Genomic DNA, 25,490 nt, shown 5'->3' with positions numbered 1-25,490 from the left:
TAAAATAAAAAAATTTGGGACCGAAGGGGGAAAAAAAAATAGGAAAGAAAAAAGGAAAGGTTAGTACTCACGTGAAGTTTAGTTTGTTTGAAAGTTCTGTTAAAAGATCCATGCAAAGTCCAGTATAATAGTGTGTTCCATTTCTAATTTTCTTGATGATAAACGGAGAATACTGTATAAAAATGGGAATAAAAAACGTTTAAAAAAAGTAGTGTGTTTGAAACTATTGAACTTTTATTAGTTTTAAAAACATATGTAAATTGTAATTGAACGATACCCTCTTTTGATTCGTGAATCCAAGACTACGTAAAATTCTATATTAAAACGTAACACTCAGGTGTTTATTTTTTTTTTTATTTTTTTTTTATTGTTTTTGGTTAAAGGACAATTTTTAACGTTACCGGTAAGGTTGAAATCTTGAAATGACGCTTGTTGTATCCAAATTTCGAGTTCGGAAATATATCCGCCGTTACTACAACGTTTCCATTTATTTCAACATAGCCAACCGAACTAAAACTCCTCCCAGACGTTGTGTACATTAATGTACCAATGTTATATGCAAGACATTGCTTGCCCGGACGCCATGTTGATGCCATCTGCAGTACAAAAAAAAAAACATTTTTAAAGGCATTTCTTACAGTGACATTATGCCCAGTGTAAATGGTCAGTGAACAGGTTATAATTAAAAATAGCACTTTGCCATAAGTGTGTTAAATTTTATATTCTACTATGAAAATTTAATAAAAGATCAACGGAGTTGTCTGTATTGCTAAAAAGGAGTGGGGCAATCTTTTTTATAATTAAAGTAGTATAAAAAACATTTTTTTTTTTCATTTAAATTATTTTGGGGGGGGGGGCCAAAATCACCATTTGTAATAAAGCCCCAATCTCTAGCATTTAATTTCACTATAATTTAATATAAAAGATATACGATCCCGTGAAAAAGATTATCTTTGAAATGTTAAAACATTTCAATAAATCTTTGGCTATGTTTTAAAATTGACATTCATAAAACTATGTTCTCTAAAATTTTTACAGACCAAACCAGCAAACATACGGTTCAAGTGTGTTTTGTCAATTTATAAAAATCAAGCAAAATAATTTGCTCGAATTTAAAAAATCCAAACACTTCCATCAAATTAACAGTTACCAATTATATGAAATTTGAAAGTTTCTACTCTTTTCATAAAATTAACCTCAACCAAACAAAACCCTAAATTTGTGAAAAAAGGGATTGTTTTTTATGTGACATTTTCAATATGTTTGTCAAAATGTCTTGTTTATGCATAGGTGTTCAAACTTTATTATAATACATGTATAAGATAACAAAAAAATAAAGGATAATGAATTAAATATTGTAACAAGATCACGTTGAATAAATAATTTCTATCTAATTGTTTCACAATATTGATTCAGAAATCAAACAAAATCGATATCTAAAAACTTAACACTGTAGTCGATTAGTCAATTTTATACACGCTGCTTTGTCTCGATGCTTTCAGTTATAACTATTTCATTGATATTGTGATATTGATAATTTAAAAGTCAAAATGACATTATATCCATCCAAATGATATATAGTAAGTGAGCAGGTGAACGTCAAAATGGGTTTCAATTTTTGTGCCATAATTCATTTCATTTCAAATTTATAATCCACTTCGCATGAATGATATATAACTCACACGACCCAATGATATTTCTGTAAATATCTATAGAAAAATACATGTAACATTCAATTTATAAAAAGAGTGGGACAGTCTTTGTGATATTTCAGGCATATCAAAAAAAACCCCCCCCCAAAATATTTCATTCTATACATTTTCATTAATCAAGCTGGAGGCCCCAAATCACCATTAAATGTGTCACTCTTTTGAAATACGATATAAAGTTCAGCTTAAATTGACAACAAGGTACAAAGTTATATATAGTCAATTCAGTTCGACTTGACAATGAAAGTGAAAGGAGCATAATGTCACTTTAACAATATATACAATGTTAGGTGAAAGTAAAAATGTAATTACTGCCTTGAGTTTAGCTACAACAGCCTGTGTAATCTCGATATTACTGCACGTCATTTCCTCACGTAGTATGTCCAGTATTATTGATTGTAGAGAATTATAGAATACCTGGAATAGATAACTTTTAATATAGAGATATCGTTTTGGTTTATAATTAAGCATCATATTGCAGGCGATCAAAGCCTACGAAGCAGCATATATAAGTCTGGTAAAACTCATTTAAAAATGTAAATATCTTGTATTTGCGACAATCTGAAAAAAGAATGCACCGATTATAGAAATTTAATGCAGTATTTCGAAAGCATAAGCAATACTTTAGTTCTAATTTAAATTCGTACATACATACTGCACACGTTATATATTAATATATTCGTGACTTAGGGGAAATCTAAAAACAGTTTCATGCATATTCATGTATATTCATGTTGGTTTATTACTGAACATTACTGAATTTATTGAACTCGTCGAATAAAATAACAATTTGGCTCCCATAATATAATTTTATTCAACTCGTTCAAATGATTTAGTTGAGGCCAGGATAATATAATTTTATTCAACTTGTTTAATTCAGTATCTCCCCTCAAGAATTTTGAAAATTCTATTTATTTGAGTACATCAGCTAAGATAGTTAGTATAAATCAATCAGGAATAGGTAATAAGTAAAAAGACAAGGTTCAGGAAAATGTACTCTTAAATATTCAGTATAAGAATTGAAAACACCTTGAAACGAGAATAGTTTTAAAAAATAAATGATACTTTTATTAGGCTTCATTCCCTATGTTGTTTTAAGATTATTTACCTCTGTTCCGTTACCGCTGATTTCAGGGAAGGCAATTAGTGCAACGTTGTCTAAATTAACAGCACAAGCTTTGAGGGCATTTTCTCTCCTTATACCCCCCCGGAAAAACCCCAAAAAACCCAGGGGGAAAAACATAATTAAAATGTGTTTTTTTGTATCCTTTTTGGGGGGGAAAGTAAAATACTTTTTGCCTTAAATATAGAATTTAAGAAAAAATAATTTAAAAACGTAGCAAACCGAAATAAATTTTTTAAAAAAAAACCCCCTGCTGCTTAAAATAACATACATAGCGATAAAAGAATTGTTGAAATTCTACAATATTGAAACAACATAGAATAACAAAATTGCACAGTAAGCAATTACCAATTGCAAAATTGATAAATGACGACGTTATTTTTGGCAAAGGTGCCTCGCATAACATTAGATACGAGTATGTTATATTTCATTTGCTTATTTCCATTACTTCAAATAATGCATTTCTATTTTCTAATGAGGTTTCTTAAAGATATTTTGAATATATTATATACAGTTCAATCTCTTTAAGTTGAACTCTTTATTCCATTCAAAAACGGGTATTTATAACAAGCCCGTTGGTTGGTCAAATATTCATGAGTCAATTTTGACACCTATTAAGAAACTGGGTGGCGTGGTATCTTTTTCTTTTTTTCGGACAGAAAAGGCCGAAGAAGGTAGCATGTCAATTTTTATTGTTTATATCTAGATCTAGTTTTTACATTTATACAATTATAATAAATACATAAAGCTTCATTGCAATTCCAAAATGACAATCTATAAGACTCGATATATATTTATATAATACGCTTTGGAACATTTTAATTACGTAATTGTGCAGTTAATTGTATATCAATTTTCTGAATTTATCTTCAATGAATCGTTAGCGCTGCAAATCAAATATCAAGTATATTGATTTGATACCTGTTTTAATATGTTACGAGCGCATGACAGTCGACAGACTACTACAACCTTGATTTCATCGTTGTGGTGTTCCTTTGTTTGGTAAATTCTAAACAATAGATCATGCACGGATGTTTCATGGTTCACTTCAAATAAAGACAGAAGAATTTTCTCTTTGGATAACAATCCGACAAGATCTGACGTTTCCATTTCTACAAATGTAAAATAAATAATTCTTTGTAAAATATTCAATTCCACTCTTTCGGTTTTTTGTTGTTGTTTTTTTAAATAATCATTATTATTATTATTATTATTATTATTATTATTATTACCAAACTGTTTTATTATTATTATAGTTTAACTAAAATAAAACGCAGGTTTGGTTTCACTTTTTTCATAAATTGTTAGCGCCTATAGATCGAAATGCTTATTAATTATATGACGTCATAAATAACAATTTGACTATAATGACATCATAATCAGATGGATATTTCTTCCAGATGTTGTAATTATCTTTATTTTTATTATTTTTACATTGTGTCACATCATATATATTTCTCAACTTATTTGTGATTATTCATTTTGTACAACAATGCAAAATAAAGAAAATTATCGTCTTCTTTTGCTTATTAATGAAAAAATGCCGCAAAACAACATTTTTTCTATTCAAAATAATGCGAAGGGCAATGTTTTAACACGGAAAATCGATTATGGTTTATTCAAATACTTTCTTCATTTCCTGTTAATGAACCCAATACTTCATATTGACCGCTTTTTTCCAGCCTTTTCAGCCCCCCCCCCCCCCCCTTGAGGCCTCAAAGCCCTATATAGACCCAAACACTTGTTTTTGTTTGAGATATGTTGTTTTAAAAAGTGGATAACTTTTTCGACGCCATCCTCTTTCTAAAAGATACATCACGGGGGTGCCAGAGGGGGTGATGTGCCCCCGTATTCTTATGAGTTTGAAGGGGCCAGTAGGTCCCTCATCGCCAAGAAGAATTTGGACTTAAGAGAGGTTTAAATTGGTCTCCGGTCGATCTATCTCAATCCATTTAGAAGTTGCAGCACTTTGAAATAGTGATTTTTGGCAATTTTGAGATGTCCCCTTGTTGCCATGCTAACAGGAAATTTATGATTGAGCATGCTGTCACAAAGGCTAAGGTCCAGTCAATATATGGGCCAAGTTTGATGAATATTGAAGCATTTTTTATAGTTTCATTGCAATTTGAACTTGTAACATGAGACTTATCTATGAAAACAGCATTTTTTCACAAATTGCTCATGCAATAATGGGTTAAATAAAATAATGTTTTTATATAGCTAAGAAAAAGAATCAAGACATAAGTTATTATTATTATTATTACAATGGCTTGAGCCATTTACTATTAATCTACATTCATTATTAAGTGATAAACATTCAGAACATCGTCTAAACATATTACCCGTTGCCTTCTCGTACAAAATGAATACTTTATTCCACTGCAAACGTTTTACTAAAATGGTCATTGTTTGTGGACCTAGAATTGATAGCAGCATTTCGTCCCTAGAGAAATAAAGCAAAATACATTAATGTATTTGCAAAAGAAATGTTTCACTCAATATAATTGATAAAGTATCTTTGTAATAATTATTTGAATGCTAAGATGAGTGCAAAAATAGGACAAATTTATAAATAGAGATATAATTATGGCACATATACACACTAGTATCTTTTAAAAAACCAAGACCACGTGCAAAATGATCATTGCGGGTTGGACATATGGTTTGCCAAGGATTACCCAGATAGACTTCAACGCACAAGGACCTACTGACATTTTGCAAGCTAAGAATTGTTTCTGCAGTTAAGAATGTTTTGAAGACATTTTTTTGGAATTTTTTATTAGGTCTGCAGAGTAAAATAATCAGTTTTCAAAGCTTTTGTTTGTTTTTTTATATAAAACACTGCTTGCGTTTATAAACAGTCTGCTCTATACATACTTCAGTTCTTTAATTCATTTTTAATGAATTGTTTCCCATATTGATACTTCCATAAAAATCTTGAAGAAGGGTGATCCCTCTGAAGCATTCACAATTGCAGAATCGGTTTGATTGGGTCTGTAAATGAGGGGGGAAAAAAGTCGCGTCTACAAAAGAATTCTATACTCCTTTGTTCTTGATAAATAAATAAAAGGTCAGTGTAAAGGACAGGCATTCCACAAAATTAAGTACAAAATATTGATTTGTGGAAATTCTCAGTTATAACCGAACTGACTTAATAAAAAAACAAATGAAAAGTATAACTATTTGGATTGATACTAGTTCAAATGTATCCATAAATTTTTGATATCTGTCGTAAAAAGTCTGATCGTGCATTCAGCCAGTCTTTTGTCTTTGCCGGCTTTTCAAAAAGCTATTGTGTATTAACCGCTTCTCTGCAATTGCTTTATTCAAATGATTCGAAAACGCTTGAGAATTCATAAATATTGATGTAAGTGTAGGATTAGAATTCGTAAATATTTTATATGGAATTGAACATTTATTGATGGATTTTTTCCCAATTACTTAATGGAATATAAAATACAATTGTGGCTTCATGCAAATTATTATACAACGATAACTAATGTATACCTACTTTACCATCAGAACTATTTTAAAGCATTTTTACTTGCTTTGTGTAAAGTATAATTAAAATAGAAAATTGAATTACTTTTATTACATTTTTGTCACTATTAAAAACCCATTTTTAGATAATAATGCTCATCTGCTAAGTCGGTTAACTATATTCAAAACCATTTGCACGACGAGTGCTTTGCAAACAATTTTAATGGTGGATCAGCGTCTAGAATTGATTATTTACCTTTGTTCTCGTGGCGTCATTAGGTCCTTATTGCAATGATGGTCTTCATGATTGAGAGCGGGTATATTTTCAGTTCCACATATATTTTCAGGGTCTATATAAATTTTACTTTTCTTGGAAGTCTGAAATGTTTTTAATTTTTCATCATTCCATTATATGCATTGTCAAATAAAAATATTCATTATGTTTGTATTGCTTTTAAACAGAAATTGAGAAATAAGTTGTTTTGTATTTCTTTAGTAATACCATTTCTTTGAATACATGTATTATACAATTATTGACTAGAGGGCCATTGAAAATGATGAAGTATTTACCGCCTATAATAAATATATTTGAGTTTGTTCTTGGAATACTGAATTTTATAATAAGTGAAAAACTGTATAAAAAGGGAATAAAAACGTTTAAAAATCAAGTAAAAACAATCATTAATTAACAAAGGACACATGTAAATAAAGGTATTGGTGAGGACTTTACAATAAAATATTGAACCAATTTAAGGACAATATGATCATTTTATCTGTCCAATGTACCAATGTACAATAAAAGATATAAAAATTGTAATTACATAGAAGTAAAATTTCTTGATCAATATCTACATGATGGATGATTCATAATCATGATCAAGCATTAAGAGCATACCACAATCTGATGCTTCTATTTGACAAAGTGAAATTTGATGTTAAAACTAAATTATTATTATTTGATACAATGGTGGTGCCAATACTTTTATATGGTTCAGAGATTTGGGGGGTATATAACTATAAAGAAGTGGACAAATTACATATCAGATTTTGTAAGCATGTTCTAGGTGTAAAACAACAAACCCCTAACTATGCGGTACTGGGAGAACTGGGTAGATTACCGTTATCTGTTAACTGTAAAGAACGATCTTTAAATTTTTGGCTAAAAATTATGAAAAATGTTTCTTCTCCCATTTATGTTATGTATAGAGATCTTATTGACCACAATATTAATATCTGCTGGGCTTCTCGTATACATTCTATTATTGATCATCTTGGATTTGCTCATATACGATTTAACTTTGATGACAGTTGTAAATATTTACCAATGTTTAAGAATCGTTTACGCGATCAATTTTTACAAGATTGGTCAGCATCAATACGATCTATGCCTAAACTTGAATATTATTGTAATTTCAAAAAAAAGTTTAAATTTGAAAACTATCTTAATGTAATTGAAAATGACGCTCTTAGAAACTGTTTAGCTCGTTTTAGATTAAGCTCGCACAATTTAGAAATTGAAACAGGTCGTTATAGTGACATAGTTAGAGAAAACCGATTGTGTAAAATGTGCAACCAAAATGTAATTGAAAATGAATATCATTTAATGTTTTGTTGTAGTAGATATAGAAATCTTAGAATTAAATATCATTGTAATGTATCTTGGCCTAATAAGAATATTTTTAATAGTTATATGTCAACTAAGAACAAGAAAAAAATATGTAATATTGCTAAATACATTAAAGATGCTTTTACGTTAAGAAACAATACCCTGGAAAATATTACTGTTTCTTAAATGTTTGAAATATTAATTTTTGTAATACTTTATATGATGTTTGTATGCTTTTGTATATATTATACAATATGTCTGTCTTTGCCATATATGTTTATTGTAAATATGGCCAAAGACATTTTACATGTCGATAGCCAATAAATTTTGAAACCTTTTGAAACCATAATATACGTAACAAATAATAACATTTGTAAATGTAAAACTTTAAACCTGATTTTTGAAGAAGATAATGCATTAGTAATATTATCTTATGAAAAGACGCAAATTCATTCCATAAATATGTTTTAGTTTGCAGAGCTATATTATCACAACACATGAAATAGTTTATTATCGAATTGATTCAAACATAATTTTGTAATAGAAAAAAATGAATTATGGACATTTTAGAAACATGTATAAGTATTGCATTTCAAACAATAATTAATGGGAAAAAATCATTTATTAAATATGACATTCAGACCTATGGTAGAGAAATCAATAAATACAATATTAAATGAAGATGAAACAAATTCATTTATTAAATATAATGTCTTTTAGAGTTATTGTATTAACGGAGAATAAATAATTTCATGTAATAACAATATTGATTTAAATATTACCTATAAATAGAGTGAGAAAATAAAGATTTTGGACTTGTCTTGAATGTACTAGTGTATCAAATGAAAAATGAAAATCCAGGTTTACATTTGTTTGAATACTGTCAAGTTTCCGTGCTCCCCATATGATTAGTTGTTTGTTTTTTGTCCTCAAAACGTCAGGTGCACGAAGTAATGATACGTCATAATCGAACAGAATAATGACGTCAGTGCCATTGTCATGATCAAGCGTTCGTACTGAAAAAAAAAAAACAGTACGTTGTTAGGTTCGGAAGAGTAACTTAAAATAACGCTTTATGATAATTTCTAATACTATGAACTACCATGTATATACTAGTATTATATTTATAGAATAATTGATCAGTTATATTATTTTTCATTAAACAATAACAATTTACTGCAGACGTCAATCAATAAATGTTACTAAATAGTTACTTAAAAAAGCAGAAATTTGAATCTGATTAGTCTTTTATTCTGCTTTATACAAACTTAAACTAGATACGGTATACATAAGAAAATTACACTTTTACCCATACATTTTATGTCCATGTCTTTAAAAATTCTTACCTGCTCTCAAAACATCATAGATTTCTAAGGTGTCAGTTTTGTAAATAAGAAGAGATATGTTTATTCCGAAGTAAGATATGTCGTTCTCGGCGTGAACACCTTCTGTCCCTTTAGTTATTAATCCTGAAGTATATGTTATAGCTGATTCAATACCTGTTCTTACCTATTATTCAAGTTACACCAATAGTGCCAGAACATAGGATACTTCTTGTGTTTGAAAACCTCGGGTTTTCCCCCGTGTGTTTTTTTAGACATTAACGAGTACCTTGGAATTTACCACCGGTATTTTAAAAAACTTGCTTGAAAGCTAAGTAAAGTCCATATCCCTTTTGAGATACATTTAGACTTTGCCTAGCAAAGTTGGTTTATACAGCATGTATACTAGTTTCATTGTGAAGGAAGCTATAGGCCTACTTATAGACACACTTTCAAATCCGTTCCTGAAACCAACCAGAACTGAGCAATGAGCGCAAAGTTTCTTGCTCAAGGAAACAACGACTTGCTCCTTACAGAGTCTGAATCCATGCGATTAGCGATCATTAGATTATTAGTTCGACACGTTAACCACTAGGCCATGCAAAGTTATTAAGATAGAAAGTGCTTATTCAGACCATGTCAGATATTGCTTAAGATTTGTACGTATTTGCAATCTCAGGAACAGTGCTCGTCGATAATGTTATATGTTATAAGCTTAGATATATTTATAAATTCTCGATTATCTTTTTTTCAAATTCTATCTATCAACCTTAATTAAGTCTATGTTCATACTCTAGTAAATACCGATTATATAGGGGCGTCATTGAACGTGTGCTTAAGGTCATTGATTTGAAACCACTTGCTCCTCCCCGCTGTGGGCTCGAATCCCGACAGGGACTTTGGATTCTATCATGTGAGGAAGCTATCCAGTTAGCTTCCGGAACGCCGGTGGTTCTACTCAGGTACCCGTTCGTGCCAGAATAATGCACGGAAGAGCACCAGAGATATTTCTTTACCAATAAAACAGGAAAGTCGCCCTTTGATCTATAAAGTACTGGTGCGACATAAAACCCCAGAAAAGAAAAAAATCATAATTATGAGAAAAACATGGTCAACTTTTATGATCTTCAGCAGTTATATGTACTTGATTCCAAAAATCAAAATGCCTTGTTCAATTTTTACATTTCAAAGGTCGTCTATCACGGCCAAACAAACTTGCAAATCATTGAAAGACTTGATTCATAAAACATGTATTGTAATCAATCAGATAAATTTGCAAAGCACACGAAAGAAGACAATTACCACTGTAATGTTTAATCGATCAATTCAAAACCTTCGGGAAAAAAAGAACTTTTTAATTACGTATATTATCGGCAAAGTTTAACCTACCTATCGTTATGCAATCCAGATTGTAAATCCAAACAAGCTGTAAAACTGCAATTAAGGGATAACATTTCAATAACATGATAATTTATTATCTTCACATGAATAAGATTCTTTAAATGCAGTCTCTGTGTAACCATATTTTCCCGATAATTCAAGACTAGCGCATTCCAATTTACATTTCGTAATAGACAGTGTCGCGGTATGTTGTGTGCTTTGCACTGTTGATGTTTGTTATTATACATTTTAAAAGCTTTAAGGCATCAATAACCAATAGATGTGACACGAATTGGAACGTATTTCAATATATTGGTGTAGCATTACGTTCTCTTGGGAGACAGAAATCTAAATTATTATGGTACAGCTCATAATCAGATTCAGATGTCAAATAAAACATTATACCATAAACCATGCAAATTTTATAACGTTTACAATAAAGTTCATCATCATGATTAATCAATGACTTCGCTTGACAATATTTGTTAAAGGCACATTGTCCTTCTTTACAAATGACAAGCATGAGTTTTATAATGTTTAATTAATGGTTTCTGAGTATATAAGATGCTTATCACTTGAAGAAAGCAGCACTATAAATCCAAGAATTTGTTATCAACATAGCAAATATTACACAAAGTAGTATTTTGACTTCCATACAAAATACTAAATTATTATAACTGAAACCAATTGCCAAAAGGCAGAAAAAAGACAGAAATCAAGTATTTGCAATTGGCCAATGCGTAACATGAAGTACAAAAAATAAAGTTTTTGAAAAAAATAATATTAATAAAGACTTCTATACAAAATACTAAATCACTATATCTGAACTTGTTGCCAAAAAGGCAGAAGAAGAAAGACAGAAATCAGGTATTTGCAATTGGTCAATGAGTAACATAAAGTACAAAGAAAAAATAAAAATAATAATAATAATAAAGCATTTCCTGCTGCGTTATGGGCCTTTAAGCTAATTTCTTTCCGACTATAACGTTTCCTTGACAATAAGATAAAGATGATAAATCTGAATTACTCAGTCGTAGAAATAATAAATATTACAGTGCTTCGAATAATAGTATGAAAGATGTCCTTGATGTGTGAATAGTTGATGTTTTATATCAAAATAATGAAGTTGTCAAACAATATAAAATATGCATAAAAGCAATGTTATTCTTTTAGTTATAATCATATTTACTCCTACAAAACGCAACTACAATATCTTGCTTATTGGAAGGTGGTGTTGGCTCTATTATACGAGTATATGCAAGGGCTCTTTCACATCGCCCGATAGCACAGGCACATTGCCAATGGTTTGATCTTATTTGAATAATTGTTAGTATTATATATTTTACCATGGCAAGCTCTTTGAACTATTTTTGTGTTGAGTCAAAGGACAGTTTGGAACATTGTTATATTCGCGATTAAGTGGGCAATCGTATACTTCAATTTAGTGAAATAAATGAAAATGTCGTGAAAGAAAACACACGAGTTGATATTTTCGTAAAATTTGAAGCAATGTCACTGTCAGGTATTGTTCATATCGAAACTGCTGAAAAAAATATCTACCCGACGTAGCATTATTCAATAATTGAAAAATCAAGCATGTTCTTTTAAATCGAATATCTTTAGAAACTGTGTAAAGCTTTTTAAGCTTTCCTTTGGTCGAGGGCTCTCATTTAAACACATTTAAACAGACTACTAAAATGTGAAAAGGCCAGCATTAGGTAGGGGTGTAATTTATTTTTTGCAAATATGTAAATTATGTAGTGGAACGATGGATCATATTCGAAATAAGCAGTTTTTTTGTATGGGCATCAACAACATTTTAGTTGTTTTTATCCATTTAAAAACAAATGTGAAATAAGCATTGTCGGAGGGTATTCTTAGTTTCTGACAATGTATTTACCTAACAATATCTATTTTGTTTACATCTTAAATTTTTCAGCCTAAATTGATTGAGTGATGTAATCAAGTTTAGTAGATTCATAGTAAAAAAACTTCGGTTAAGATTGTAGCTTGTCAGTGGCCTGTTACTGCCTTCCTGACATTCACCCTTAACCCAGCCGCTGTTCAGTGCCTGGTATTTGCGTGTCAATGTGGAGTCATGCTTGATTAAATGATATGTAATCTATATTTTATGCAATGGTTTACAAACATTAATATTGTATTTTAAAATGAAGCATTGTAGAACATCCCCACGTATCCGAGCATTATTATTGATTATTGAATTTCCTTCATTTATTGCTTGTTGATTTCAGTTATTCTAATTAAATGTTTATGCTGCAATTGATTGTTGAAATTGATAAATTTGTATATTTGCTAATGATTGAAGATTATCGCCATATAATAACCATGGGACGCTGTAACACCACACTTTGGAGTGGTCAAAATTTGAACCCAAAGTGCGTAATGTTTTTTAGTGTCGCACCCTAAAGTGCGCTTGACCTCAAAGTGCAGTTTTACAGGACGCAATGCGTTTATCATATTTTATGACACATGGATAAATCAAAATGCTGTACAAATTAATTTTTAGTACGAAATTCATATTATAATCAACGTTGTTCAGTAAATACAATTAACGATACAAAAATTGGCCAGGTTTTGACCTTTCATTTATCCATATACATGGTTATGGCGCTCATTTGTGTTGAAGAAAGAGACATAAAACAAAAAATATGCAGTAAACACTCTTCGTTTTGTGACACTTGACAACTAAAGTTAGATAAGACTTCATCAATAAAATACACATTAATTAATTATTAATAATAAGTATTATTATTTTCATTGATAAAAGGGATGCATGAAGTTCAGTCGTGCTTGGTGCAGAATTTTACATCAGATGTTTATTAGCAACCTGAATTTGTTTCCTAAAAAAATTCTATTGTATTGTCGATTTAACGGTCATTTTAGTTTTTAAAAAACGACCAGTATACTCCATATAAAATGATAAAAATGCAAGAATTATCACGATCGAAACAAATTTGTATTCTTATTCACGCAGTTTTCATACTTTTATAACATAGTGAGAGAAAGAGACTTGTCAAAAAGTACCCTTTTAAATAATAATTAATATAATAATTCTAAAATTCTTTAAGAAAAAACATGAATTGTTAATAGAGGTAGGTAAATAGCGATGATTTCGCGTATTAGCTATTAGCATTCCAGAACAAAACAACATTTTCCATTTAATAAGAATGTTTGGAGGGATTTTCTACTCGAAACACATGCAAATATTCTACTGATAACACTTAATATGATAAAGGTTAGAAATTGGCACATCATATTGCAAGTGCATACTTCCGATCTGTTTACACAAACGATGATTCATGTTATCTGAAGATGATGACTTGGATTGTACTATAATTTGTAAGTTGATTTATAACTTCTTAAGTTTAAACGCATGAAAACTTTTTACGGGTGTAATAAATAAAGCTTTGTGTTACAATGTAAGATTTTATGTTAAGTAGTAAGATAATTATATGCAATGCAGACATTGGACGTTTTGTCTTTATTTTTCCCTGCGTGGTAAATATCAGGTGAAAGTTATTTTTAAACAGCTGACTGTCAACACTTTTGATTGGTCGACTTTAAAATTGGAAATGGGAATTAGTTAACAGATCCACGAGACAGTTTTAATCCAATGTCCAGAAAGTTTTTTAAAAATATTTTGATACATTTTTTAACATACAGAAATAATCTGAAACATGCAGATATTGTCGAATGCAATCTATTTTCGCGACTTTCTTCTACAAAATTTGATTTAATATTAATCGTATACGGCTAACTTAATTCTAAATAACCACGATTTTCTTTACTTGGTGAAAATGCGAAATACAATAACCAGAAGATCTAACAAAATGAATTATTTAAAAAAATATTTTTAATGCAGTATAATCTAATCTAGATCAATTGAGAGTATTCAATCATATTTTATGTAGTCAATTCAAAACGGAACGAAAATAATTTAATATTCTTTTTTATCGCATTAAACTAATAAGAAAATAGGCACACTTCTTCGTTAATACCGTTTAATTCTTAATAATGTGAATTATGCGAATTATTCAATCAAAAGACATTAGCAAATAAAATAGTACAAAACGTTTTTTTTTTTTTTTTTTTTCGTTTTTTTTCTTGTGAGAAAGCTATCAGGCAGACTTGTGCAAGGTCTATTTAGGTGCTCTCTTGAGCCTGTAATACGGCATAAAAGTGACACAAAGGTCTTTTGCTTACAGTAAAGCTATAACGTCGCCGCAAGACCTTTAGAGTGTCGGTTTGACATAACATTCAACAAAAAATGAATAAAATAAAACAACCGCAAAAATCATCAATTTTTGTATATTATGCATAAGGCTATGAAACCTGTGACATAGCATAGCTTTGCTTGTAAAATGAACAGCATATATTTTGTATTAATGCCGCTTTCAATGATTGTGTAATAGACTGAACCAGCAAACTAGTTTATTATTGTTAATATGACGTGTATGAAGTGTCAGCAAATTACTACTTATTAGCTTTAGCGCTAAGGCAGAAGACACGTTTGTTTGTTTGTTTTTACGCCTTTTCCCAACAGTATTTCAGTCATATAGGCGGGTAGTTTCCTAACCATCGTTCTTGGAGAGTTACACCAGTAGTAGACTACCTTCCTCCGTGCTAAACTACCAAAGCATCTCCCGGCCGGGGAACCCACGCCAGAGCGGTAACTGGACTAGAAGTCGTCGACTCTAACTCCTCGACCACGGAGGCGGCTCAGGGGACACGTAAATGACTTGTAAATCTCTTCTGTACACAATAAAACAAAAGAAAATCGTAATACTTAAACTGGTAAGATATTGTGCAATAATAAAAACTTAGCCAGATATTAATATTATAACAAAAACAGATGCTAATTTTGAAATTTCAGACAGAAATGTTTGATCTCCTGGACATCGGGTCTGTTACAAGCACATGTTTGGTTGCTTTGGTTACATGTTTCGTGATTTATTGGGCGATGCAGAAATGGAAGTATAAATATCCGCCCGGCCCTCTAGGATTACCTGTTATAGGCAATGCTCTACGTATGTTTATAATTATTATTACTTTTAATATTATTGTATTTATTTGTTTATTATATAACGAATTATTAAAACAATTTCATAATTACGTGTATATAAGATGTATGCGACAAAGAGGACAGCTAATGTCCTCAGCGGTAAAATACTGTTGTTCTTAATTGAAAATGTTTTACCTCTTGAAGTCTGAAAAAAATGTTTCATTTAGACTGCTGCTTATAAAAATAGATTAAACCAACATTTTTAATGGATTTTATTAAATATTAAACAAAAACATATCTACCAACCGCATTCGAGCAGCACTCTCCTTTAACTTCAGCTCCGGTGAATTTATTTCATTAAATAGTTATAACGTAAAGAAACCATATTATGTTATATCTGATATTCTGATGAATCGTCTTTTTTAGAAATTGACGTAAATAAATTGCACGAACAGGCGTTTAAGTGGTCTAAACAATATGGTCCTGTGATAACAATCGGAGTTGGTGAGTATAGTTATGATTTCCTACAATAGTTTAGAAATAATATCGTTATGAACGGTGTGAATTTGCTATTCAACACCGGTTTCGTGATTTGGTGCTTACAAGTTGACTATGAGGCCCGTTTATACTATTTACAGCTTTGTGTTCGTTGTTCATAGTAACAAAACCGTTTCAGGAATACATTTATACCTCAAAACCATCATAAGTACGATCACTTTTTCTTCATCTTTAGTATTTGGTTAAACAATTGGTTAATGTGATAAAGAAGTGACAATTATTCATTTTGTTTTTAAATTGTCATAAATATAGAAGTTAAAGCTTAAGAATGTCCTATTATTGCATTTTTACGACTGACGAGTTTGATTTTCCTTGCAAAAATCTTCACATCTACAACTGTTAAAATTGGCTTTAAGAATTGTAGATTTTTATAATCAAACAAGGCGAATTTGAAGACAAAAGAATAGATTTGTATTTGTTCCAGGCCCTATTCCATTTGTGTTCGTGAACACCATTGACACTGCTTTGGAGGTACTGGTGAAAAGGTCTACAGATTTTGCTGGACGAATGTTAACGAATTCGTGTAAGTCAAACTTCAGAATACATTTATTTGACTTATATTCCGTCTTGTATAATTATGCAAACGTTTTTATAAATCCCTCATGTTTGCAAATCGTATAAGTGATGATTGTTGTAACTTTAATAAAATTGAAATGGCCCTTTCAGGCAACGGCCCTTACGATAAAAACTCAACTTATGTTCCTCGAACTACTCATTTCAAGTCAAAATATTAATCATGTTCATTCAATGTACACCGAAAATACCACAACAGACAAGAAAATGAATAAAGAAAAACGTATAACGCTTTGGCCTAAGTCAAAAAGAAAATCGAAATCATTTAAGCTTTAAAGCAAAGACCAAAATTGGATTTATTGCCTTGTAAATTCAAGTGACATAGTGCCCATCCAAGTGTAAATGGTGAGTGCATTGGTAAAAGTAAAAATAGCTGTACATTTTGCAATAATTGTGTTCAAGTTAAGTCTGAGTTCTATAGAATGTTTAACTGTCAAAAGTATTGCAAGAATAAACAGACTAGTTCCTTTCTATTTTCAAAACATAAATGTTTAAAACTAATTCATTAACAGCAAAGCCTTCATTGCAGTTGACACGTTCACATACGGAGGAAAAGACATTGCTTTCAGTAGTTATGGGCCAACATGGAAACTTCAAAGAAAGATTGCATCAAAAGCTTTACGGCATGTGATATTCTATCTATTTTTGTATATAACATTAGATAGATTGACTTGAATCTTAAACATATCCGTTACAATGTTTGTAGTTACTAGCAATTTTATCGAAATGATTATTTCCAATCGGTTATTTTCTTCTGTAAGAAGAACATTTTTGCTGTTATTATGCATATAATAAAGGAAAGATCAAATAGGAACAGTGGCGTTCGCTAAACAATGTCTTCCAAAAATCAAGCAGCTACATAGGACCACTAAAGCACCAAGCAGGACAGCGATTTTAAAACAGAAGAACATAAGGGCTTGGCAAGTCGTGGCCGTTTAAATTACTTTATAAACCTAACAATTCAATCAGAAAATAAACATAGAAAATTAAAGCATGAAGACATGTATGTGATTAATTAAAAGAGTTGTTCAAAACGTTATGAAAGGGATAAAGGTGAAGGGACAATGGAGATGCGTTGATAGATGAAAACGGGGTGCTTAGAGGAGAAAGAAATATTTACTGTTGATGACTCATTTAAACAGCACATATGTACAAAACATAATGAACTGTATCAGTTCTTTGTAAATTATATGGTCCGGTCTTAAAGAAAGTCATTAACGATATTAAGGAAGCCTTTTGATCATACATATATCTATTAACAGCACCTATATGCAAGGGAATGCGTTACAAGATCGTGTCCATGAAGCTGTGTCAACAGCCATTATTGAGTTAGATAAAGTACGTGGAGAGTTTGATCCAGAACCCTACATCAACTTTCTGGTCGGCAACATTCTGACTGGACTTTGTTTTGGGGGAAAGTATGCTCATCGTTTTTTATTGGTCAGAATGTAATATTCATATAAATACGAGGAGTAAATAATTCTGCCTCGCTTAGCAAACTGTGACAAATTCAAATTAGGTTGCTCCATTGAAACATCAAACTGTTCTTCGTTTATCGACTTAACATTAACAATATATTTTCCGAACCATAACAACACATTCAGGACAAAGCTTTTTATTACAAACATATATTTTAGTCAATGTCATAGTAAGGCAAATTACATATTCAATTAAAAAATTGCATCTCTTTATATACAATATTTACAAACAGGTACAATTTCGATGATGAAGAAGTCAAATACATCCTCGTTAAGAAAGACCATCTTGCTGAGAAACTTGGGATAGGAACTTGGGAAGATTATATTCCTGGTTTGAAATATGTCTACAAGACAGACGCATTTAAGTTTGTTGAAAACTTTGTTGAAGAAGTACATGACGTTTACATAACTAACAAGCTAAAAGAGGCTGAGAAAACATTTGACAAAGGTAGGCTAGAAACTTTAAAACATACAAACATTAGCAATTAACTTCAAAAGGAATAATTTTCCTCCTTTTAGGCGACTTATGTATTGAGGAAGCTAGAAAAAGAAGTACATTTTGTTTTCAAATTCAGTGTCTTAGGACTTTGTTTTACTAGTTACTATATTTACCTCTTTTGAGTTTTAGTTTAAATTTACAGATAACCTTAGACACTTCGCAGACACTCTTATACTTGCAAGAATGGAAGCAGAAGCAGAGGAAGAAGGTGTAGATATAGAGACCACATTGTCCGATCAGCATCTTGTCCAAACAATCTCAGATATTTTCTTTGGTATGAAACATCAAATATCTTATTTTTATACTATGCATTTACAGATATAAGTTAGTAGAAAAAATGAATTAAATACTTTATAAAACAATACCTGATGAAGACTTTCGAGTCGAAACGTTGTGGTTTTCTTTTAAATAAAACAATACATTTTAAATTAGAAACTAGAGTTGATTTCTATATTCAAACTTACATCATACCTTTATAAAACACTATTGATATCACAAAAGAACAATGATATACTATCGGCTGACTTTGTTTGGTAAGATAAACATTTTTATTTAATTTCATAGCGGCTATAGACACATCTAGATTCACTTTGAAAGCAGCTATTCTTCACATGGTGGCTTTTCCCGACATACAAGACAAAGTACAAGATGAAATAGACAAAGTAGTGGGTAAGTTGGTTAGTTCTTCCAACATTTCATAAAAGTTTAACCAGAGAACTTGAATATTTATTTGTTATCAGAAGTATTTCAACGTTACAATATACACATTTCCTGCTTTTGAAATTGAGCTGAATTAGTTATAAATCTTTGAGCTTTTAAACAACTGAAACTATAAGATTTATATGACTTATATATAGTGTTAAAATTAAGTATAAAACAGTGTAAAATGTACATATTATTTTTTGTTGTTTATTTTCAATAAGTCACAATTGAATTAGTTCAACTAAAGGCCTTTTTAGGCCTAATAAATTACAAGTAAATTTTCACTTTGAGGAAACGGTAGCTTATTTTCGAGACATGCTAATTATCGATAGGATAAAGCAAAAATGCGATAGAAATTAAAGTGGATTAGGTGTTGGTTATTGATGCTTCACATGGCAAAATGTAAGGTTATCTTTATATCTACTGGTACACTTGCCATTAAAACTAGAATGAGCATCATATCATTTTAAAATAATTAAATGTTGTATAGCCCATACACTCATTCAGCTATGTTTTTAAGTATCATTTTGCTGAATTTTACAGAAGATGATATGAAACTTCAATTTTAACAGTTAATTTTTATAACCTAAGGAAAGGAAATATTACCGTGCATAAATGATCGTCCTCGTCTTGGTTACACGGAAGCTGTATTACACGAAAGCATGCGTCTAGGCACTGTGGCACCGCTGGGTGCCCAACATAAGACATTGTGTGACACTGAAGTTTGTAAGTATTTTGTCTTCGTTGGTTTATTATGTACAAGTTAAAATAGACAAGGTTAGCTTTTAAAAAAGCTAGTAGCGACTCGCTTCGTAATTTTTTTCCAGGGGTGCGTTTAAATGTAAAAATGATAGTTCTGTTAGCTGAAGAGACTTCAGCGAACATCAAAATAAAAGTGAAATAAAGTTATGGAAGCCAGTTCAGAGGAATATGAGTATATATGAAGATGCATGTAAACAGATAGAATGAAGTCCCTATGTCTATGCACATTTACTGTATGGCCTGTTGACCTTGACCAAATAAATCTTAGATAGGTAGAATTCATAAAGATGTCTCTTTATACGAAGTTAAGTTGTAATATGTTATTTAGTATTGGAATGAGTGACAGACACAAGTCCTAAAGTAAACACAAGTTGTCAGAAAAGCCGGGATCCTATTAAAAATATAGGGATCCCGGATTTTGACCAGTCTAAGATGTTTTTCAGATAAGCCGGGATCCTATTAAAACATATAGGGATCCTGGGAATTGACCAGTTCAAGAATATAGTTTTCAGAAAAGCCGGGATCGTATTAAAATATAAAGAGATCCCAGGAATTGGCCAGTTCAAGAATATAGTTTTCAGAAAAGCTTGGGATCACATTAAAACATAAAGGGATCCCGGGATTTGACCAATTCAAGAATGTAGTCTTTGATTTTTCCAATTAATTAGGCATATCATTATAAGTATTGGGATTTCCGCATTTTAAGTTTGTTAATAAATACTTCTAAATATATTTATATCCTAAGTTTGATTTATTTAACGTTTATTACATACAATAAAAAAACTTAACGTTTAATGTCCTTTCATTACGACAATAATCAACACAAAAATAGTTTATTAGTTTTTCCTCTATATCTTATACGATCCCGGATCCCGGCCAGTCCGGGCCTCCCGGACCCCGGCCAGTAAATATATACACTAAATACCGATAAAGGATAAAATGACCGGAAAAAAGGAAAAAGAAAAAAATGCACAGAACCAGATGTACACTTATGTTAATTAACCAAACGAAAACTTACTACAGAGGAACAGGTGAGATCGCTAAAACAAAAGTCAGTGTAAATATGATTTTTTGAAAAGAATTCATGAAAACAAACATTTTAATCATCATTATATCTTTGCGCTCAAAATAATACTTGCTGCTTTTTAAAAATGGCGTGAAAATTGAAGGTTTTTTGACGCTATGTAAGATTAAATTTGATTGGCTAAATAATTTTGGATCCTAGCCCTGATAGATAAATTTTGTAGAAAGCTGGAAGCCAAGCTTCGATTAAATTTTTGGATGGATTCGGAGTTTTAGGTTGTTTTTCAGTAAAATCCTAACGTAATACCGGCTCGCCGTGGCGAGCCGGCATAATCGTTTAATTAGCTCATCTGCTTACAGATTTTATAGCATATGTAAGATACATCTGCATGGCATTTGTTATATACTGAATTTACTTTAGTTTGATTGTGTAAGAACCTAGAAAATTTGTTTTTATAAACACATTTTTCAAATCCGTTTCTATAACCAACTAGTATATTGAGCAACTTGTTAACCAAGCTTTTTGCTGAAAAAAAAACCCATCTGCTTGTCCTTGACGGGATTTGAACCTACGCGGCTAGCGATCCGTCGTCCGAGGCGTTAATCATTTCGTCATGCCGCCACTTCTGGTATTAGTTTTGTAAAATTCGACTTCTATTGCATCACTGTGTACAAACTGTTACGTCGGAAGCTCGTGTAAATCAACTGCTCTACTATTTTGTTACGTGAAAAATGTTCCTAATAATAGTAAAAGTAATAAAAGTAAAAGATGACTTTATTACAAAGTATTGAAATCGATTAGTGCTTCATTCATTCATTCATTCATTCATTCATTCATTCATTCATTCATATATCTATTATTTGTTGTTTATTTATTTATTTATTTATTCATCTATTTATTCATTCATTAATTTATTTATTTATTCAGTTATTCATTCATTCATTCATGTTTATTTATTTATCTATATTTATTTATTTATTTATTTATTTAGTTAGTTAGTAAGTTGGGTAGCTAGCTAGCTAGCTAGCTAGATAGCTAGTTAGTTAGTTAGTTATTCATTTACTTTTTAATGATAATAAATTAATTGATTTAGTAATTAACTCATTCGTTAAGTCATAGTGATAGTTTTGTTGTTTATTCATCAATTAATTCATTAATGATCACATTCATTCATTCATTCATTCAATCAATATTTATTTATTTATTTATTTGTTTATTTAGTTGGTTTTCGGATTCCAAAGGGAACCATTGTTGCTATCAACCACTGGACCTTACACAATGATCCAGGCGCATGGGAAGAAGTCGAGCGATTTATTCCTGAGAGATATTTGGACGACAAGGGAAAACTAGGCCCTAAGCCTAAGAGCTGGTTGCCTTTTTCTGCTGGAAAAAGAGTTTGTCTCGGGGAATTTGTAGCAAAGCCAAAACTTCATCTGATTTTTGCGTGTCTGATGCAGCGTTACAGGTGGAGAATGGTGTCAGGAAAGTGCCCGGATTTAAATCAGATTGGTGGTATTAATGGACTTACATATAAAGGTTATAAAGTAATTGCAGAAAGAAGAGTCTAAGGAATTAGAAAAGGTTGATTGAATATCATTGAATAAGAAGGCTATAAGCAAAATGAAATATTGTTTCTTGATATTTCTGATTATTGTTTTAGTACTTTTATGATTATGTACATTCGAGTATCAGCGTGTCATAGGTATTTCACAAGAAACGTTACAAAATTCCGATAAGGGTAAATGCGTATTAGGATGTGGGAGGGATAAGGGAGAGGTTCATGGGCATTTTACTAGTTTACCAGAAGGGCTTGTCTGATATTTTTGCCCAATTTTCACAAAGAATCGTGACTTTTATCAAAAAGCTTGATATAATATTATGCTTTATTCAAATTTTTAAACATTATGGACAAACGCAGTGGATGCCAGGGTTTTATTTTATTTTTAATGTTTTATAGCAGTTGTGGATACTGTATAATGAGCTAAACGAAAGTTATGGGAAAAAATGTGATCAACGTCAGATAATGTTATCAATAGAAATATGTAAACGACATATATTTTTAACAAAGAAATGCATGACCGCCTCCGTGGTCGAGGGGTTAGAGTCGATGACTTCTAATCCAGTTACCTCTCTGGCGTGGGTTCGATCCCCGGGAGATGCTTTGGTAGTTTAGCGCGGAGGAAGGTAATCAAGTACTGGTGTAACTCTGGTTAGGAAACTACCCACCCATATGACTGAAATACTGTTGGAAAAAGGCGTAAAATGAAACAAACAAACAAACAATAGAGACAACTATAGTATCTCTTTAACTCCTTGCAAATTAGGGTGATGCTCGGGTCTACACTGAACGGTTGGACTCGGTGGTTATCTATCGTTTTGTCAATTTCTAAAAAAAATTGATATTAATCTATACCTATAACTTGTGGGCAAAAACTCAGTTCATTCGCTTACTCCTTTTTTTTCAGAATAATCATTTTTATTTTGCAAAATTACCTAAAAATTGAAGAGCGTTAAAGCACGTTTAACACACATTGGGCAAGGAATCACACTATATATGGATTTTCAAATTCATTCTGAATATACATATATCTTTTTCATATTTTTCTGTTTTAGTACACATGTTAATCTCTGTAAGATTTTCAGATTGTCCTCAGTTAAGGTTTAAAATTTTTTTTGGATAAAATCGCTTCACATTTTATAAAGAAAGAGTTACATTTAATTATTCACTCATTGACGCTTCTGTTAAGATCGTACTTTTGTTGTTATATCTGAACTTTCTTACGGCAAAATTCAGTAACTGTCATTGAAGTGTTATTACTTTTTGCTATTTTAAATTTGACTATATTTTTGTTATCGATCATTTATTGAATTTATTATGCAAATATTTTAAAAAATCACCTTTCAGCCAATTCTATGCGCTTCCGATACGTGTGCTACATAATGACTTTAAAAAAATGTTGAGTATGCTATATAATAAAACCAGCGTGTGCTACATAATAACCTGCAAATAAAAATCGCTAAAGCTATAAATAGATTTTGCGGACGATGTGTGCTACATTATGATCTTCTATACAGAGAATGGGTCAGATCGGGGCGTGAATTACTTGGGGTTGGGACTGTACATACTTTTTTTATATATTAATAATACAAAATGTATACTGTTTACAATATTGTTCAGATAGTTGCGTTAATTTACCATTTTGTCCATGATACAAAGTCGATAGGAGTAAAAATAGAAAGTTCCGCAAACATTATGTTGGTAACAAAATTCGATATCGTATACGCCCCTGAAGTCATATAACAATGAAAAGATCGATGGTTGAGTGCGTCAATGTATTTAAGTACCCTGGAATACAACCTCGTAAAAACGTAAGTAGATGACATAAAGACAGTTCGCTTGCTGTGGGATTATTTGTCCAGGTAAGGATTCGTTTATATTTTGTATTTATCTTTTTTCCCGTAAAATTCTATTGCAAATATTAAGTTCTTTTTCTTTGTTTTTATCGTACATTTTAGCGCGTTTACCTGTTTAGCCAATATAATTTATATCGTAGGAAAATAAACGTTTCTATGACGATTTATAAATAACAAAAAAACTTAAGAACTACAGTCTACCAACAGAATAACATGTATGATAATTGTAGCGAACAAAAGCAGCTGCAAATGAATAAATTCAGGGTGATATCTGTGGTCATAGACTACGCAGTTATTTGTAGTTATAAGATATACTCGTACATGCACATGTTAAATAAACATTTGTACACGTGTAACAAATAAAAGACATGAAACATAAACGTAATTTATGTTAAAAATACCAATGTAGAGATACCTAACCTGTCTAATTCTAATTAGTGGATTATAATTATAATTTTACCACAACATATACGTTTACAAAAGAGCTATTGCTATTCAAATGAAATGTTTAATTAGGGATCTATAACTTTTAGAATTAAAAGAGGCACAATAGATCGAAATACTGAATACTGAATATAACAAAGTTATATATATATATATTAACAGGTGTATAAATACAGATATTTACAAAAAGCTCATACATAGCCATGATTCAGGAAATGCTGTTGGCCGGGTCTGTGTGGACAACATGTCTTGTTGCTATAGTTACTGGTCTTGCTGCGTATTGGTTGATTCAGAAATGGAGGTACAAATACCCGCCTGGACCTTTTGCTTTGCCTCTTATTGGAAATATGTTGCGTAAGTAACTGGTATGAATTTTGGTCAATTTAAAAAAAC

General features: G+C 31.0%; 3 protein-coding genes across 3 annotated transcripts; 1 reads left to right on the top strand and 2 right to left on the bottom strand.

Annotated features, from left to right (window-relative positions):
- Positions 1-67: 67 nt before the first annotated feature.
- Positions 68-2,896, bottom strand: LOC132718943 (uncharacterized). Its single transcript, XM_060702654.1, has 4 exons — positions 2,818-2,896; positions 2,022-2,126; positions 402-596; positions 68-172 (listed from the first exon to the last, which is right to left on the bottom strand). Exons 2-4 carry the CDS (start codon positions 2,073-2,075, stop codon positions 68-70), a joined length of 354 nt encoding a protein of 117 aa, XP_060558637.1. The 5' UTR covers positions 2,076-2,126; positions 2,818-2,896.
- An 836-nt stretch (positions 2,897-3,732) lies between these two features.
- On the bottom strand, positions 3,733-10,827 carry LOC132718946 (uncharacterized). The gene is made up of 6 exons (XM_060702658.1): positions 10,630-10,827; positions 9,265-9,387; positions 8,786-8,934; positions 6,569-6,690; positions 5,175-5,275; positions 3,733-3,944 (listed from the first exon to the last, which is right to left on the bottom strand). Exons 1-6 carry the CDS (start codon positions 10,703-10,705, stop codon positions 3,733-3,735), a joined length of 783 nt encoding a protein of 260 aa, XP_060558641.1. The 5' UTR covers positions 10,706-10,827.
- Positions 10,828-13,862: 3,035 nt separating this feature from the next.
- LOC132718947 (steroid 17-alpha-hydroxylase/17,20 lyase-like) lies at positions 13,863-23,915 on the top strand. The gene is made up of 11 exons (XM_060702659.1): positions 13,863-13,980; positions 15,515-15,668; positions 16,070-16,147; positions 16,626-16,724; positions 17,304-17,397; positions 18,037-18,192; positions 18,486-18,700; positions 18,894-19,025; positions 19,316-19,420; positions 20,045-20,179; positions 22,461-23,915. Exons 2-11 carry the CDS (start codon positions 15,521-15,523, stop codon positions 22,805-22,807), a joined length of 1,509 nt encoding a protein of 502 aa, XP_060558642.1. The 5' UTR covers positions 13,863-13,980; positions 15,515-15,520; the 3' UTR covers positions 22,808-23,915.
- The last annotated feature ends 1,575 nt before the right edge of the window (positions 23,916-25,490 follow it).

The sequence above is a fragment of the Ruditapes philippinarum genome, unplaced genomic scaffold (assembly GCF_026571515.1).
Source record: "Ruditapes philippinarum isolate M1 unplaced genomic scaffold, ASM2657151v2 ctg8456_1_1_1_1, whole genome shotgun sequence".
NCBI lineage: Eukaryota > Metazoa > Mollusca > Bivalvia > Venerida > Veneridae > Ruditapes > Ruditapes philippinarum.
The sequence above is the reverse complement of the archived record's forward strand: the minus strand, read 5'-3'. Positions and strand labels throughout refer to the sequence as shown.